Source organism: Cynoglossus semilaevis, chromosome 16, assembly GCF_000523025.1.
Source record: "Cynoglossus semilaevis isolate Cse_v1.0 chromosome 16, Cse_v1.0, whole genome shotgun sequence".
In the NCBI taxonomy this organism is placed as follows: Eukaryota; Metazoa; Chordata; class Actinopteri; order Pleuronectiformes; family Cynoglossidae; genus Cynoglossus; species Cynoglossus semilaevis.
Window position 1 is genome coordinate 14,532,229 of NC_024322.1, and position 16,100 is coordinate 14,548,328.

Below are 16,100 nucleotides of genomic sequence, written 5' to 3' on the forward strand. Positions count from 1 at the left end.
CACCCACACACACACACACACTCCCCCCCTCACACCCTCCCGTCCCAGTGTCTCACCGTCATTTTCTCTGCTCCGACTGCAGGAATATTAAAGCTAGAACAGATTGAGAGAACAAAGAAAAGTGCAAGAATAGATGTGGTGGTGGGTTTTTTTTTTCAGAGGAAGAAAAGAGAGAGAGAGAGAATTTTCATCATATTAAACCATTAGATTCATAACGATGGGAATTGCAACAGTGCCCCCTCATGGCTCATGGCGCCAGTACATCATGATGCTGTGGTGGAGATTTTCTTTGTGCAGTTCTGATGTTCTGATGTTCTCGTCCTCCTGCAGGGGAGTTTGGGGAGGTGTGCAGCGGCCGACTCAGGACGCTGGGGAAGAAGGAGATCGCCGTGGCCATAAAGACGCTGAAAGGAGGCTACGTGGATCGCCAGAGGCGGGACTTCCTGCGCGAGGCATCCATCATGGGCCAGTTCGACCACCCCAACATCATCAGGTTGGAAGGCGTCGTCACAAAAAGTAAGAGGAACTTTTAGATATTTATATATGAATGTATTGACCATGTGTGTATTTTGCTGTATTTGTGTTTGAACGTCAGCAGGGAAATTCATTTAAAATCACATTTACTCCATCCTTTGATCAATATGGGGTTAGGGTTTGCTTTGCTGCACCTGTGTTTCACTTAATAACCAACTAACTAATTAGTTAGTTAATTACCTCGATCTGCGGTTCGTCCAGTCGGAACGGTAACGGTTTTCAATATTTAAAGTTAAAACAATTTTTCAGAAAAAAACTCAAAAGTTCAGTTTTCTTTATTTACACCTTTCTGCGCGTGTGTGTTTGTGTGTGTGTGTTTGTGTGTGTTTGTGTGTGTGTGTTTGTGTGTTTGTGTGTGTGTGTTAACGAGCTGTGTTTTACGGGGCTCCTCCTGGTGAAACATATGCTTGTTTTTACGGGGGGGGGCAAATAAAGTGAGACGTCAGTGTGAATTTGAATGTGTCCCATGAAAACTTTCAAATCTTCCCTTTGATGCCAACAGGGGGCGCACTGATCCTCCTGACCAGGATTCAGCTTAAAGGATCTTTTTTTTTTTGATTATCGTACTGACGTTTTTTTAAAGTATCCAAATGAAAGTTTTCCAACTTTTTTGGAGTTTATAAATTTTGCAGCATAAAAAAATATATATTTTAAAAAATACCTAAATTATAAAATAATGCATTTGAAGACAAAAAAGTCACGTCACAAACTTAAAAAAAAAAATTAATTGTAACTCATTGTGTTTGTGTTTACGCACTTATTTATTTATTTGTGTATTATTTAAGTGCACACACACACACACACTCAGGTTTGTTGTTAAGCCTCTGCACCGACTTCTCCTCATTTGTACAAGTTTGTTTCCAATTTAACCAGAAACCGTTTCATTCCCATCCTAATCCTCACCTGAACCGCAGCCTCGGAAATTAGTTTTCGCTCTCGTTACGACAGGGTTTTCATTTTTACCGTCACGTCGACGAGTCCTGGAAAAAATCAGACGAAATGTCAATGTTGGTCCTAAATAGGCAACAATAATGAGTATATATACACACACACACACACACACACACATACAGAAGTCCTGTCTGACACGGGCCACACACACACATAAAGTAACGGCAGAGCCCACCGTACTCCTCTTCTTCATCCTCCTCTTCATCCCTGTCTGTTTACCTTCCTCTCCCTCTCTCTCTCCCTCTCTCCCTCTCTCTCTCTCTCTCCCCCCTCCTCCCTCCATCTGCTGTTGTTCTTCAGAGACTAATTATGGGATGTATTGTGCTGTGACTGACTGCTATACCTGCACTAAAATCACAGGTGACACATTGGACGCTGGTAAACAGGTGCGCTTGTTATTGTTCAGGCGCTGCACTGCATAACCACGCGTTGTTGTCTTAGACTTGGCTAATTAGCACAGGAGAACGAGCAGCTTGATCACATCACTTCCTGTCAGTCTCTGATGGATGAGTGTGAGGGGGCGGCTTCTGCAGCTCCGAGAATCTGATCCTCCCTGTGACTGAGCCGCTCTAAAAATAACAGCAGGACTCCAAACTTTAAAAAAATCACTGAATGTGTTCACTTTTGTATTCACTAACTCCTTCTTATCTTCATTTTTTTTAAAATATCACTAACTCCTTCTTATCTTCATTTTTCTCATTTTTTTAAAATAAAAATTCAATGATATCTTCATTTTATCATTTTATTCCAATCTTATGTTTGGCCCAACATTATTTCTCTCTCCAAAGGAGAAGTAGCTGTCAGCCCTGCAGTGACCGAACACTGAAGGAATTAATTACCGTCTACATACAGCAGGGGTCACCAAATATACTTGTCAGAGGGACAGAAAATATTTGTGGACAAACACCTGGGGCGTGGGACACTTAAAATAAAATGTAATAAAAATCAAATTTTGACTGTACTGTTGGTCAACAGTATTGGCCTGGGTCACTGTGTTCAATCTTGCTCGTAATAGTGGCACTGAGGAAAACAAATGATAATTGACAACTGGTGGCTCGCAGGCCGAATCTGGTCCACTCAACCATTCAATCTGGCCCACAACTAATAATAATGTTTTTGGGGGTTTTTTTTTCCCTCCAATTAATATAGATCTACATTGTCATGTCAGTGTAAACCATGGGTCACGTCACACACACCAAAGTACAAATGAACCCATCTGTCAATCACATGGTCAGAGATTCAAACTGTTCTCTGGCCATAAGTGACTTTTCTCCAGCGACCGCTTGCATTTTTATACCGGTGACCACCGTGACCGGGTCACTTGAAGACTGTGTTCCACACCTCACCTGATGTGTAGCTGCTGAGAACTGTTGTAGCTAACAGCGGTGACAGACGTCATTTGATTTGGCTGCGCTGTAACAGAATCTGTGTTTCTTCTGTAACTGCGTCAAACCTGGCAGTGATGTAGAACGAGGCCACGGTTGTTACTTATGGAGCGTAAAGCCATGAAATTGGAAGCAAACGTCTTGACTCCATAAAGGGAAATAAAGGGGGAAAAACAGCATTTATTCAGGGAGGAAGTCTTTCCCACACCTTTGTTCTGACATTACACCACTTCACCTCTCATTGATTTTACACATTCCAATTCGAGTGGTAAAAAGCGGTCGGAATTCCAAATCCCACCACCGTCTCGCTGCGCTGCATGTTTACTCCTCTGGTCAGGAGAGCGCGTCAGAGATGGACACAGACTGTTGTTTATTTTTGTCATAAATACTGGTGTCATAAACAGAACAAAAGTGCAAAAGGTCAAAGTTTTTAGATTTATTTTTTAATCCAACACTTGTTGTTTTAGTTAGCAACGTCTCTAAAAATGTTTTATTTATGTTTAACAAATGTTTCTTTTTGTCAGGTCTATTTAGTTGTACAGTAAAAGTGATCGTGTGTCTCCGTGTGGGCAGTTGGTAAATTTATAAAACTTGACAAATATTCTGTACGTAGCTTAAGATGCTAATGTGATGATGAACTGTAAAGGTCATTTGTTCATCAAGCACCAGGGGGAGAAGACAAGAATTTTTTATTTAATTTTTTTTTACCCTGCCTGGCTTAGCTCACCTTTATTCCTCATAGGAGAAATAATAATATGAAATATATATATATATATATATATTTAAAAATGTGTTCTGTGTCTGTGTCTGTACAGGCAGACCTGTGATGATAGTGGTGGAGTATGTGGAAAATGGATCACTGGACTCATTTCTGAGGGTGAGTGACTCGATGATCTAAGAACTCCATTCTGTGTCTGGATCTGTGATTGGTCTCTCTCTCTCTCTCTCTCTTTCTTTCTCTTTCTCTTTCTCTCTCTATCACTCTGTGACGTATTTACGTAAACACACGGTATATATGTATAAATATATGTACTTATATATACATGTTTGTACATAGACGCATATATGTGAATATGCATATGTATATACAAAACGTGTTTATATTTATGTAGGTATATATGTATGTGCATGTACATATATGTTTATATAAATTGTGTGAGGAATCGTCAGATAACATGTAAACACACACATGAACAGAGTGACATGCACTGCCGTCTGCGCTTGGGCAGTGGTGGCTTAGTGGTTAAGGTAGCAGCCTTGGGTCCGGAAGGTTTCAGGTTCGAGTCCACCAGCTGCCAAGTTACCACTGAGGTGCTATGAGCAAGGCATCGCCCCCTGCTGACTAAGCTGATGGGTAAAAAAAACAGAGGTCATCTTTGGTTGGTGTCACAATGACCAGTAGATCACTTTACACTGATGCACATTCCCAAAATTCCCACCTTTAAAAAAAAAAAAAAACAGCTTCAAATGTGTCAGTTCATCTTCGTCGTTCTCCTCTTCTCTCTGCCAGCAACACGATGGTCACTTCACTGTCATCCAGTTGGTTGGAATGCTCCGTGGCATCGCCTCAGGTATGAAGTACCTGTCAGACATCGGCTACGTTCACAGAGACCTGGCGGCTCGAAACATCCTGGTCAACAGCAACCTGGTGTGTAAAGTGTCAGACTTCGGTTTGTCCCGAGTGCTGGAGGACGACCCCGAGGCCGCGTACACCACCACGGTACACCTGAACTCTCCTCGCTGTATTATTTATCTTCAGGTGAAATATTGAGACGTTCCAACTTGTCATTTTCTCCCCTGATGGAGTCGTCATTTTCTCTGTTTGTCTAAATCAACTGCATGGGGTATTTGTTGTTGCTATTTGTTCAGTTTTTGAAGTAATTTTTCAAATATACTGTAGGAAACCTGCAAACTTTGGTGGAGTTTAATGATCTGAACTCAAAACATGAAATCCTGTCTGATTTCCAGATTTGTGTAATAATCAGTTCATGACTTCAAACTAACAACATATTTATTCTGATACTGTTTTTGCCTCTGAGCAGGGTGGTAAAATTCCCATCCGATGGACAGCACCTGAAGCCATCTCTTACAGGAAGTTCTCCTCAGCCAGTGATGCGTGGAGTTACGGCATTGTCATGTGGGAAGTGATGTCATATGGGGAACGGCCGTACTGGGAGATGTCCAATCAGGATGTGAGTAAAGTTCACCGTAATGTGGTTTTCTTCTGCAGTACATTTTATCTGTGGTCTTTGCAGTAAGTAGTACATAGATTTAACCCTCGTGCTGTCATTCTGACATCTGATTGGATTTGAATTTGACCTCCCTGTTGTCATAAACGATTAGAGGTTGAAGTTGGTCTGAGATCGACCGACAATTTATTCCACGACCTTGAATGACCTTACAGGGAATGAGTTCTCGGGACCATTTTTCTACGGGTTCCCATTGGTCCAATTACCAACCCTAACAGGAATGGACTTTTCACATTTTTGACACACTGACCGACTGACTGACTGACTGATCGACCGACTGACTGACTGACTGACCGACCGACTGATCGACTTACTGACTGACTTTTTTTGCTCTCTCCAGGAATCTGTGAATCACAGTGTAATCATGGAGTTAGTTGTTGGAAGGAGAAACTGTCTTTTCCAAAGATCATCTTCACTCCGACCCACTCTGCTCTACTCTGTCTTTAAGACACCATATCATCCCACCTGCTTCAGGCTGGACTTGTCGATTCATATCCCCCGCTCCACTGGGGGAAATCTCCACTTCTTCATTTATTTCTGGTGATAAAGTCCTGATCAAATTGTCGGCCTTTCATGTGAGCGCCGGCTGCTCCAGACATCAAAAAAACCCTGCGTCTGTGAGTAAGAAGGTTAGAAGCAGTGAATCACCGAGAGGATGAAAAAGATGAGTGAGACGGAACGCAAAAGAGCAGCAAAGGTCAGGGGGTTCAGAGGACTTTGGTCCAGTGGAGGGGGGGTGGGGCGGGGGGGGGGGGTTTAAAGCTGCAGATTCAGTGGCTCGGAGCTCCCCCGCTGATCCTGCTGCTGCGGTCAGGATTGGAGAATCAGATCCATCCCTCTCTCCGCTGAGTGTGGAAGCTCCGCAGTAATCCTTTCAACCTCATACACACACACACACACACACACACAGTACAACAAAGTCCCAGGGTTTGGGGAGGATTTGGGAATTGCTTAGATGTTCTTTCTAAGGTAAAGGTCCGGTCAAGCAGCAAAACCAGCTTTTACACAATTCCGTCCTGGTCAGAGGCTGACCGCTGCAGCCCACAGAGATCACAGATCACTGCTTTACCAAACTGGAGCTGCTGAAACTCCTACATATACTGTAATAAAGTCAAGTTTAAAACAGTTTGTCCAAGAAGGTGTCTCCAACGCACAGGAACCGACCGCCTGAAATAGACATTTTGTGGCAAAAAAACAAACAAATCCTGTTCTGACTTTGCCTTTGATGCATGTTGAAGGCATAATTTCTAATATGTTGGGTTTTTTTTATTGATTTTATTCTCAATATGGACTTTATTTAAACTTTATTTTAAGGTGAATATTCGTTCGATACTACATCAAACTCATATCTGTGCACGTTTACAGCCTCCCACCAACGGGACGGGGCATTAAAACCTCCCTTTTACTTTCCCTCTGATAAATGACTCTATTTATTATACATAATGCAGCGATACTTTTTTAGCACCGCACAGCAGTGGACTTTATAAACTACCCTGAGATCCCCCTCGTCTCTGCTTAAACACAGGAAGCTCGGCCGGGAAAAAAAAACAAAAAAAAAACCTTGTTAATTGAGTGGATTTATAGGTTGTTCCTCACCAGCTATGCATCGATGATGCGTTCAGGGGTCAGGAGAGGTCAAGTTCACGCTTGTTTAGGGAGGAGGAAAATATTGACGACAGATTCTATTTATTAAAGTCGCGGCTTTTTTTTACAGTTTTTAAAAGAATGTTGGAAGCCGGTATTTGAGCATCATGGCCAGAAAGATCGAATACAATATATACAGTATATACGTATATATATCTATAGTATACAGTAAATAGAGCATATAAATATAAGTAAATATAGCATATACTATATATATATTTATAACTATATATATAGATATAAATATATACATAAATATATATATTTCTACACACATATATAAATATATATATACATACACATATATATAAATATATTGCCACAAAATACGCATATACTGTATATATATACATAGTATACAGTATATATGTAAAACATAAACATAGTACTATTGAATAACATTGAGTAATTTCAGTATCCTGAAAAAAAATGTAATTTAATCAGTTCCGGTGACATTTGTAGTGAATAAACAGTTATTTTTTTCAGTCAGGGTTAAAGTGATGATTGATCATTTTGAAGTTCTGCTTCAGAAGGATGTGCTGCTGTACAGTGAACTGACAATTCACTTCCAGAAACAACACTTTTGTACACACACACACACGCACACGCGCGCGCGCGCAAGGGATTTGTTTTGGGGGTTTGTGTGTTGCTAGGCTACAGCCAGTGTTGCGTTCACCGTCTGCCATCTGTAGGAATTTGATTACTCATCAGTTGATTGGCTCAGTTTCACTGCGCTCCGCTCAGATGACCTCAGACTTGGCCGCTCCACATGTGGCCCCGCGGGCCGCCGTCTGACATCCTGGTGCTGCTCGTTAGAGTCAGACACCTTCAGTGTACCGTTCGGTCAGTACAATCACATTTAAGAGTGGATACTTTTCAATACTCAAGAAGACAGACACTTTCAGTTTTTCTAGTTTCAGTCGTAAAGATTATCCTCAATTTTAAAAATATTTTATTTATTTCACTTTTCAGGGACCAGATTTGTACAGATCTGAAGTCGATCGGTTTATTCTCTCCCGTCACTCTTCACCTCCTCCCTCTGTTCTCCAGGTGATCCTGTCCATCGAGGAGGGCTACCGTCTGCCCGCGCCCATGGGCTGCCCAGTCGCCCTGCACCAGCTGATGCTGCACTGCTGGCAGAAGGAGAGGAATCATCGGCCCAAGTTCCCAGATATTGTTTCCTTCTTGGATAAACTGATCCGTAACCCCAGCAGCCTGCTGCCGCTGGTCGAGGACATTCAGAGGTGCAGCCCTAAGAATTTCACTTATTTCACTTGTAAAAGTTAATGTTATCATCAGCTTAACAAAGACTGTCCTAAATCCAGGAAAAGGACATCATGACATTTTAATTTTTAATGTAATTTAATATATGGGGAGTTATTTATTATACTGTGGGGAGAAAGTGGAGCTGCATAAAAACACATATATATATATTTACCTGCTGTTATGGGTTTTGTGTCCAGAAATATACAGAAAACAAGTGACATTTTTTGTAATGTTTTATCTAGAAACTAAAACACAATCAGAATTAATTTTGATTAATTGCTGTACCCTGTGATTAATCAGATTCAAATGTTAAATTTTTTGACACCGATTTTAATTTTAACAGTATTAATTGTTTTTTTCTTCTAATAATAATTGATATAGTAATAATAATTAACTTATTTGTATTCCTCCTGTAAATAATCCGGTGTATATAATAATACATTTTCTGTTCTTGTTGTTGTTGTTATTTCTCTTCATCTGTGTTCCTGGTTGTCCCAGTCTTCCAGAGTCTCCCGGGGAGGACATGGACTACCCGATGTTCATCTCTGTCACTGACTGGCTGGACTCCATTAAGATGAGTCAGTACAGCAGTAACTTCATGGCAGCGGGTTACAGCACGCTGGATTCAGTGGCCGGAATGAGCATTGAGTGAGTGGAATTTTGTCCTATGACAGTTTTTTATTTCACGTCAGAACACCACTCCGTAGTACTTCGTAGTACTCTATTACTGCATGTTCCACATCAATTAATAACTGTTTTATGTTACAGTGTTTGTACGAACTAAGACAAATGACATGTAAAAGTCATGCATGAATGCTAAAATGCTAAAATGCTAAAATGCTTTTAGCCTTTTCTACGCCATCACCTGGGTAAATGCAGGCACTGCAGGGAAAAGGCAGACGTAATTTTAGCCTGCAGGCACTGCAGGGAAAAGGCAGACGTCATTTTAGCCCAGTGTGAATTTGAGTTTGACACCTCTGCTGTAGAGCGACCCAATAATTGGACCAAAACGAGAGACCAGAGAAATCGTACAAACTCCAAACAGGAAAGATCAATAGATTTACCCCCAGGGATTAAACCAACAACTTCCTGCTGTTAAGACAAGAGCAGGTAACTTTTGTGAACATACTTTCTGACCACTATCTGTGCACTAGTGATCACAGACGGCACTAAAACAGTCAGGTGACAACAGACAGGGTCAGTCACTCAGGCTGTTCCTAACACGGCGTTCCCAGTCTACTAAAGGTCTTCTCCGTGTGCTTTCCCCGCATTTGTCTCTCTGCTTTCGACCTAGAGATGTGAGGAGCATCGGGGTGGAGCTCATTGGCCACCAGAGGCGGATCATCAGCAGCTTACAGACTCTTCGCCTCCAGCTGCTGCACGAACAGGAGAAGGGTTTCCATGTATGAAGACGCACTTTTTTACCACAACCTGGGACGGACACAGAGGCGGAGCAGAAGGGACTGAAGTGTAGACCTCAGAAACCGACCGGTCCACAGCCTTCGCCTGAGTCGAACTGAACAGACTGGACTGACTCTCGGTCTCTCCCTCACACGTCCAGTAGTAACAGACCTGTTTTTTATACTCTCCATTCTTTTCCCAGTTCGCCCAGTGGGTCCACAGTGTTCCAGACTATCACAGCCTGAGTACACACACACACACACACACACACACACACACACACACACACACTGGACCAGGCCCTCGCTTAGGGGAAATGTAATGCCTTGTTGCAGCAGCAGTATTGTGTGTGGAGCAACAATATATAGAGATGTAGATTTATAAACATAATCTACAGAGTTTTCTTCTCTTTTTTTTTTTTTTTTTCTTGCTCTGAGTTAAGTGCTCATGTAGCTGCTATCGGGTGTGCAATTGAAATGTTTTACGTCTACTCTACAAAGTATCCTCAGTACTTCTTTGGTTTTGTTGTGTTTTTTTTTTTTTTGGGGGGGGGGGTTAATTAATTTGTCCTCTCCCCAGAGAGTCTTGTACACTAATACTTGAAGACAGAAGCAAGTTAAGAAGATGCCGTGAATGTTTTAAAAGTGTATAGAAGAATATTCCATAATTATTATCATAACCTATCTATCTATATACGTGCGGTCCTTTATGTGAAAGCCCTAGTGAATCTGGAACTTACTTAAAATGTTTTTATTTCTTTTTTTCTATGGGTTAGTTTTTTTAATAACGTCAGCAATACAGTCACCTCAGTATTTCCAAGAGACGAAGGCTCGTACTGTACGATAAAACGAGAAAAAAAAAAAAAAAAAAACTCATGCTGAACAGCAGCCACGTCCGCCTGGTTTTAGTCTCACACGCTCCTGTACCAGAACTGGGTCCGATGCCTTCTGATGAAGAACAGTAACAACTCTGCTCCGACAGTTTTTCTGCCTTTTTTTGGATTGTGAATGTTTCACGTTGCCTGAAAGTTCACAGTCTCCACTACCTGCATATGAATGTTCACAGATCTTCGCTGCTGTTGAGGTGGGAGTCCACCAACGGAACATGTATCGATTGATTCACAGTACCGGCCTACGCCTGTTGTTGTTAGTACTTCCACGCAAAGTTGTTGTTGTATTGGATCGGTGGTTCCCAAAGTGGGGGGCTGGCCCCCTTTTGGGGGCGCAGAGCTGTTGCAAGGACGGTCACGGAGAGAGAAAAAAAATGTATTTCACTTTAAATTTTTTTTTTTTTTTTTGCTACAGTGGTGCCGCAGAAATAGTTTGGGAACCACTGTGCTTGGTGTAACAGATGTAAAGCTTCCAGGAGGATTCATCTGACCAACTGATGTTGGGACTGATGTCATGTTTCCAGAACTCAGTGACAGACAGGAATTTATTATAAGTTTTATTCTCCGGTCCGGTGGTGGACAGAAGGCGGTATATTCATAGATTGTAATCAGCATAGAATCTCAGGCTGATATTCAACGACTGTCATTATCAGCAGCATCACACACACACTGTCTCACACACACACACACACACACCTACACACACACTCACACATGCACTGAATGCCTTACAATGACAGATACACTTTACAGTAGCTCCAGAGTTTGAGTGCAGTCAAAGGACCTAGCCATTACTTTGAATCGTCATCCATGTGAATATGAAGAGCTCGTCGTCAAGACAACAAACTGTGTCAACAGTGATGAATGTCAAAAGGCAAACAGGATCCGTGCTCTGGGGTCACAGCGCAGTGGTTATGCTTCCGGACCTTTCAGGAGTAGGAAAGGCGCATGTGCACATGGCAACACACAGACATATTTGTACACACACCTCCCTCACAGTCAGCACCCCCTCGACGGATAAGGAGAATATCAGATGCTGTTTGTTTAGCATGTTCTACTGCTGAGCAATGTTAGAACATTCTTTTGTACAAAGTACAAGTATACTTATAATTCTTGTATTTTATTTTTCTATGATTTCCAAAGAGATGTTGTAGATCTTGCACACTGTAAGAGGCAGCGGATATTTATTTGCAATTAAAGATGAACAGTTCTGGCACTCGACTGCTCATTCTTATTTAGTTCTGACTCGCCCTGCAGTACATCGCAGAACGCATCGTCTGCATAGAATTGACCTGTGGAACTGGAAGGCGGTGTTATATAGGTGGCACGGGCAGTGTGTGTGTGTGCGTGTGAACTCATTGCGGGACACCTAGCATGTAGCAACAAACAGATTGTTATAATATTAAATATCAATAAATCGAATGAATTATTGAATTGAAATAAATAACCAGAAAGTGAGCAGAGCGTTTGAATCATAGCAGAACAAATGTCAGAGAAGGTCTTGCTCCTGTCTTCAAAAAACATATGTGCATATATATATGTATATATTGAAATATATATATATATATATACACATATATGTATATATTTATGTCTATATGCATATATGTGTATGTACAGTATGTGGCAAAATATATGTATAAATATATAGATATATGTATATATTTATGTCTATATGCATATATGTGTATGTACAGTATGTGGCAAAATATATGTATAAATATATAGATATATGTATATATTGAAATATATATATATATAAATATATACATACATATATACCCATATATATGTGTGTTTGTGTAGAGAGGTCATTAAGGCTCCAAAATGCCCTTAAAGAAACACGATGCATTCGTATGAAGGAAACCTTAAAGGCTCCATGTTCTATAACCAGGTCAGTGAGAGGTTCCACAAAGCCTCATTTATTCTAATAGGATTAGCTGCTACAGCCTGGGACGCTCCAGCGTCAACTCAGCTCGTGAGCAGGGATTCACTACTATCAACATGTCGACCATAATATTTTCGTTCTTCTGTTCAGTGTTTTGTTGAATGACCAGTGATGGTTCTGTGAAGGTTACAGTTTTCTGAATGGTTGGGATTCCCTGTGAGTCTGATGGGGCTGCTGGATAAACTGTCGCGTTGGCTCGGCCTGAGGAAGAAAGAGGTCAACGTGCTGTGTTTGGGTCTGGACAACAGTGGGAAAACCACCATCATCAACCAGCTGAAGCCTCCGCATGTGAGTACAAGACACAGGAACTCAACAACGTTATCCTGGAATTTTTTGTTTTTATATTGTTGTCGTTAAAAAGAGAAAAAAAAAACCCAGCGTGAATGGACGCTGTTGTGTGAATCGTCCTCTGGTGTGAATACATTTTAATACCGTTAGTGTTGAGGTAACGTTGCTTGTTTACAGCAGACCAATCTTTTAGGCCCACTGTCACCAGAGTGGAAACATGTGACTCAGGTAAAGTGTGTGTTGGACTTTTCTTCATACTGAGACCACGTTGACACACGTTTGCCATTACTTGTCTGTTCTGTTTGTGTGTGTCTTTGCGTATGTGTGTGTTTGTGCGCAGACACCGGCGCAGGAGATCGTCCCAACGATCGGCTTCAACATCGAAAAGTTCAAGTGTTCCAGGTAGAATTCTAAAGACCAGCCTCTCACAAAAGGCATTTTTAAAAATGAATGAAGGAAGATGAGCATCTCTATAAACTGATTTACATCTCTCTCTCTCTCCCTCCCTCCCTCTCTCTCCCCCCTCAGCCTGTCCTTTACAGTGTTTGATATGTCTGGACAGAGCAGATACAGGAACCTGTGGGAGCATTACTACAAGTACGTGTCGGACAATGACCCATTAAATATTCAAACATAACGAGGCTGTTCTTCATCCGTTCTGTCCTCTCTGCTCCTCCTCAGAGAAAGCCACGCCGTTATATTTGTCATTGACAGCGGTGACAAACTGAGGATGGTTGTTGCCAAAGAGGAGCTGGATAATCTGCTCAACCACGAGGGTAAATCCTGTCTCGTTTAACTGTCAGTGTACACCACGGCAAGGGAGGAAAAATCTGAGGCAGAGGTTGTGAAAAAAGTGCCTGATTTAAGGCGCGCGGCATTTAAATTGAAAAAAAGAAAAACAGATATTTTGGAAAAAACTGTCCAGTTATTATTTGTCATTCTAAAATGAACATACATAACCACTAAAATACATTTAAGGAAAATTCCTTTTGCAAAATGTAATTATTAGTGGCATCTAGTGGACCAAATGTGGTCAAATCCTGGCCCCCGACCCAGGAGTTTAAGATCTCATTTGCTTACTTTGATCAGTTTTATTTTTATTATAATGATGGAAACATTCGGAAACTTTCTCATGAATAATCTTTTTGACCCACATCAGTTCTGTATTTAACAGGTTTTAAAGCAGGAATAGTTATTTGTTGGTTTGTTTTGTTTTTTTGTTTTTCTGGTTTTTTTTTTTTGTACTTTTGTTGATGTCTCTTGTGCCAAACACCGACGCACAGGTCTAGAAACAAAAAAACCAGACAGTCTGGCTCTGGAAGGGAGAGGGGGCGAGGGGATAACGGGTGAGGTAGGAGAGGAAGAAAAGCAAAGAGGTGAACAACTACCTTTCTGGGTTTTGTCTGTCGACAAATGTAAACAAAGCCACAGCAGGTGATTGGCTGACGCCATGATGTGTAGATATAAGATGATGATGTGATTAATTATAGAATTCTATGCTAATTATTTACATTATTGAAGATTCATATTTAATTTACTTTTGGAGTGCAAAGAATGACAGACAAGCTGGAGGACACCAGTCTGCGCCTCAGGGACGAGATGGATCTTTACAGGAAAATGATGGAGAAACTGAAAGAGAACAGACTTCAGTTCCAGAAGGAGAAGGAGGCCATGCAGGAGGTGGGAGGCCTTGTGTTCTGCTGCCCTAACTGCTCTGCCCAGTCCGTTGATTATTTGGTGCCAGTCACAGTCTTGTTAAAGTCAAATCATCTGAGGAGACAGAAGACCAGCTCACGACTGCCAAAAGACAAAAATGTGCATTAAACAAACAATATCAGATTTCCTACCATAAATACGGTTTCATGGCAGTAAGTGATTCTCACCTACTCTGCCCTGTCTGCTTTAAATGTGGCACCCATGAGTATATCTCCTCATGTTGTTTTTATCATGTTTATTCGGCTCACCTTGAAGGCAGCTCCATGTCAATATTGTCTCTCATAAAACCAGTCCTTGTCCAAACAAGAACCAGACCTCTGGCTCAGTCAGTTTACTGCAGTTTACTGTCCAGGTGATAGAAGACTTGCGACGAGAACTGGAGCACCTTCAGATGTTAAAGCTGGAAGGAGAAAGACCTGGTCGCAGCCGCACGTCCTCCACCAGCATGGCAGACTTTAACAGCAGGAGCAGAGAGATGGAGCTGGAACATGAGGTCAAAAGGCTGAAGCAGGTACAAGTGAACTTTATACAGAACTCTTCATTTCATGATCCTGCGGCTTGTATAACTTTCTGCCCGTTCCCACTCTTTTGTGTATGATGAGGTTTGAAACGTACGTTTTACAGATATTTTTAATGCTGATTTGTTTGAAGTATTTTTGGGTATGGACATTTACTTGCTGACACATTCATTGCTTATTCCTTGGTGTAGGTTTGTATATACAGCAGCATATCTGCTGTTTATTTTTCACCTTCATATCTGTTCAAAGTAATATTGTCATTTACCTGATTTACCAGGTGCTAATATTAGGGTTGGTCTCTTGGGAATACCAACAACAGATAGGATGTTATTTATTTATTTATTTATTTTGGTAATGTCTCCCACGTTAAAAGGTTATTAGTACAAACCTGTGTGCCTCTTCTATAAATAATGTTTCCTCATTAGACCGGTGGTTCATTTAGAGCTGCACACTCTTCATTCCCTTGTGGACACTTCTTGTTTTTCAGTGCCAGCAATGCTGTTAAAGGAGAAGGTCTGCAGGAAGGACTGGACTGGCTTCAAGGTAACACTATTTACTTATGTACTACATGTATACTATTATTGTTTGCCTCCCTGATTAAAAAAACTCTCTTTTCTCTGTAACATAGAACAATTTACACTGTGAGTATCATCCAGTCAACATGGTCGACTGTCACTGTTGTTGTGGTGGTAGTTTGTGTGGTGCCGTCAATTTTTTGTCCATTTGAGTCGTAATGAGCATTTCCAACAGAACCCTTAGTTTGACACGGTTGACACACACTGTACGTATGCACCGGTGGAGACAGAGCATGTCACGAATTCCTCAAATACTCCAAAATAATTTCATCCTAATGGGGCTTCGTGTGGTGTGGAGTTGAGCATTGTTATTTAGTGGTGTGTGGTTTCTTGTTTTAATAGCAATGAGGAAGAAAGTTTTTGTGTCTGAATATTGATTTTCTGGTCAATATTTGCACAAAAAAATGCAATTTAATCAGTGCAAGATTTTTGAAAATGTTTAAATTTACTGTGCCATGTTGTGGTTCATATATTATATATATATATATATACAAACTGCACCTTTTTTCTGTTTGTCCCTCTTCTCCTGGCAGATCATGTCAAAACCATGATCAAACCCTGACTGACTGACTGTGCTGCTGCTGCTGCTGCTGCTGCTGCTGCTGCTGGGACCATGATGTCACAGGCCTTAAACCTTAACACCAGCTTTGTTTCCTACATCTGCGTCTCTAATAAAATTAAGAAAAATGTCCGTCTAGAATAAGGTCGATGACATGTAAATAAAATATGTCCAACA

General features: G+C 41.2%; 3 protein-coding genes across 4 annotated transcripts in view; all 3 read left to right on the forward strand.

Annotated features, from left to right (window-relative positions):
* LOC103392284 (ephrin type-A receptor 6) overlaps positions 1–11,532 on the forward strand; it is a 101,390-nt gene extending 89,858 nt beyond the window's left edge. The window contains exons 9-15 of one of the 2 annotated variants that reach the window (XM_025063659.1): positions 331–516; positions 3,686–3,747; positions 4,381–4,629; positions 4,913–5,062; positions 7,814–8,007; positions 8,528–8,677; positions 9,324–11,532. In XM_025063659.1, the coding sequence (XP_024919427.1) occupies positions 331–516; positions 3,686–3,747; positions 4,381–4,629; positions 4,913–5,062; positions 7,814–8,007; positions 8,528–8,677; positions 9,324–9,438 (1,106 nt within the window). In that variant the 3' untranslated portion in view covers positions 9,439–11,532. The remainder of the gene's footprint in view (positions 1–330; positions 517–3,685; positions 3,748–4,380; positions 4,630–4,912; positions 5,063–7,813; positions 8,008–8,527; positions 8,678–9,323) is intronic. The other variant, XM_025063660.1, reaches the window with a different exon arrangement.
* Positions 11,533–12,137: 605 nt separating this feature from the next.
* LOC103392283 (ADP-ribosylation factor-like protein 3) lies at positions 12,138–15,926 on the forward strand. Its single transcript, XM_025063727.1, has 9 exons — positions 12,138–12,555; positions 12,733–12,783; positions 12,896–12,957; positions 13,084–13,152; positions 13,237–13,331; positions 14,102–14,235; positions 14,624–14,782; positions 15,215–15,332; positions 15,898–15,926. Exons 1-9 carry the CDS (start codon positions 12,433–12,435, stop codon positions 15,924–15,926), a joined length of 840 nt encoding a protein of 279 aa, XP_024919495.1. The 5' UTR covers positions 12,138–12,432.
* On the forward strand, positions 14,109–15,126 carry LOC112488355 (rab11 family-interacting protein 4B-like). The gene is made up of 2 exons (XM_025064121.1): positions 14,109–14,235; positions 14,624–15,126. Exons 1-2 carry the CDS (start codon positions 14,110–14,112, stop codon positions 14,867–14,869), a joined length of 372 nt encoding a protein of 123 aa, XP_024919889.1. The 5' UTR covers position 14,109; the 3' UTR covers positions 14,870–15,126.
* Positions 15,927–16,100: the final 174 nt, after the last annotated feature.

What these genes read in the sequence shown, in the direction of transcription:
- LOC103392283 (XM_025063727.1), top strand. Translation starts at nt 12,433, where the DNA reads ATGGGGCTGCTGGATAAACTGTCGCGTTGGCTCGGCCTGAGGAAGAAA. An exon ending in AGGTCAAAAGGCTGAAGCAG is followed by an intron (nt 14,783 to 15,214) that starts GTACAAGTGAAC and finishes TTTCCTCATTAG; the next exon opens with ACCGGTGGTTCATTTAGAGC. An exon ending in AGGACTGGACTGGCTTCAAG is followed by an intron (nt 15,333 to 15,897) that starts GTAACACTATTT and finishes TTCTCCTGGCAG; the next exon opens with ATCATGTCAAAACCATGATC.
- LOC112488355 (XM_025064121.1), top strand. Translation starts at nt 14,110, where the DNA reads ATGACAGACAAGCTGGAGGACACCAGTCTGCGCCTCAGGGACGAGATG. An exon ending in AGAAGGAGGCCATGCAGGAG is followed by an intron (nt 14,236 to 14,623) that starts GTGGGAGGCCTT and finishes TTTACTGTCCAG; the next exon opens with GTGATAGAAGACTTGCGACG.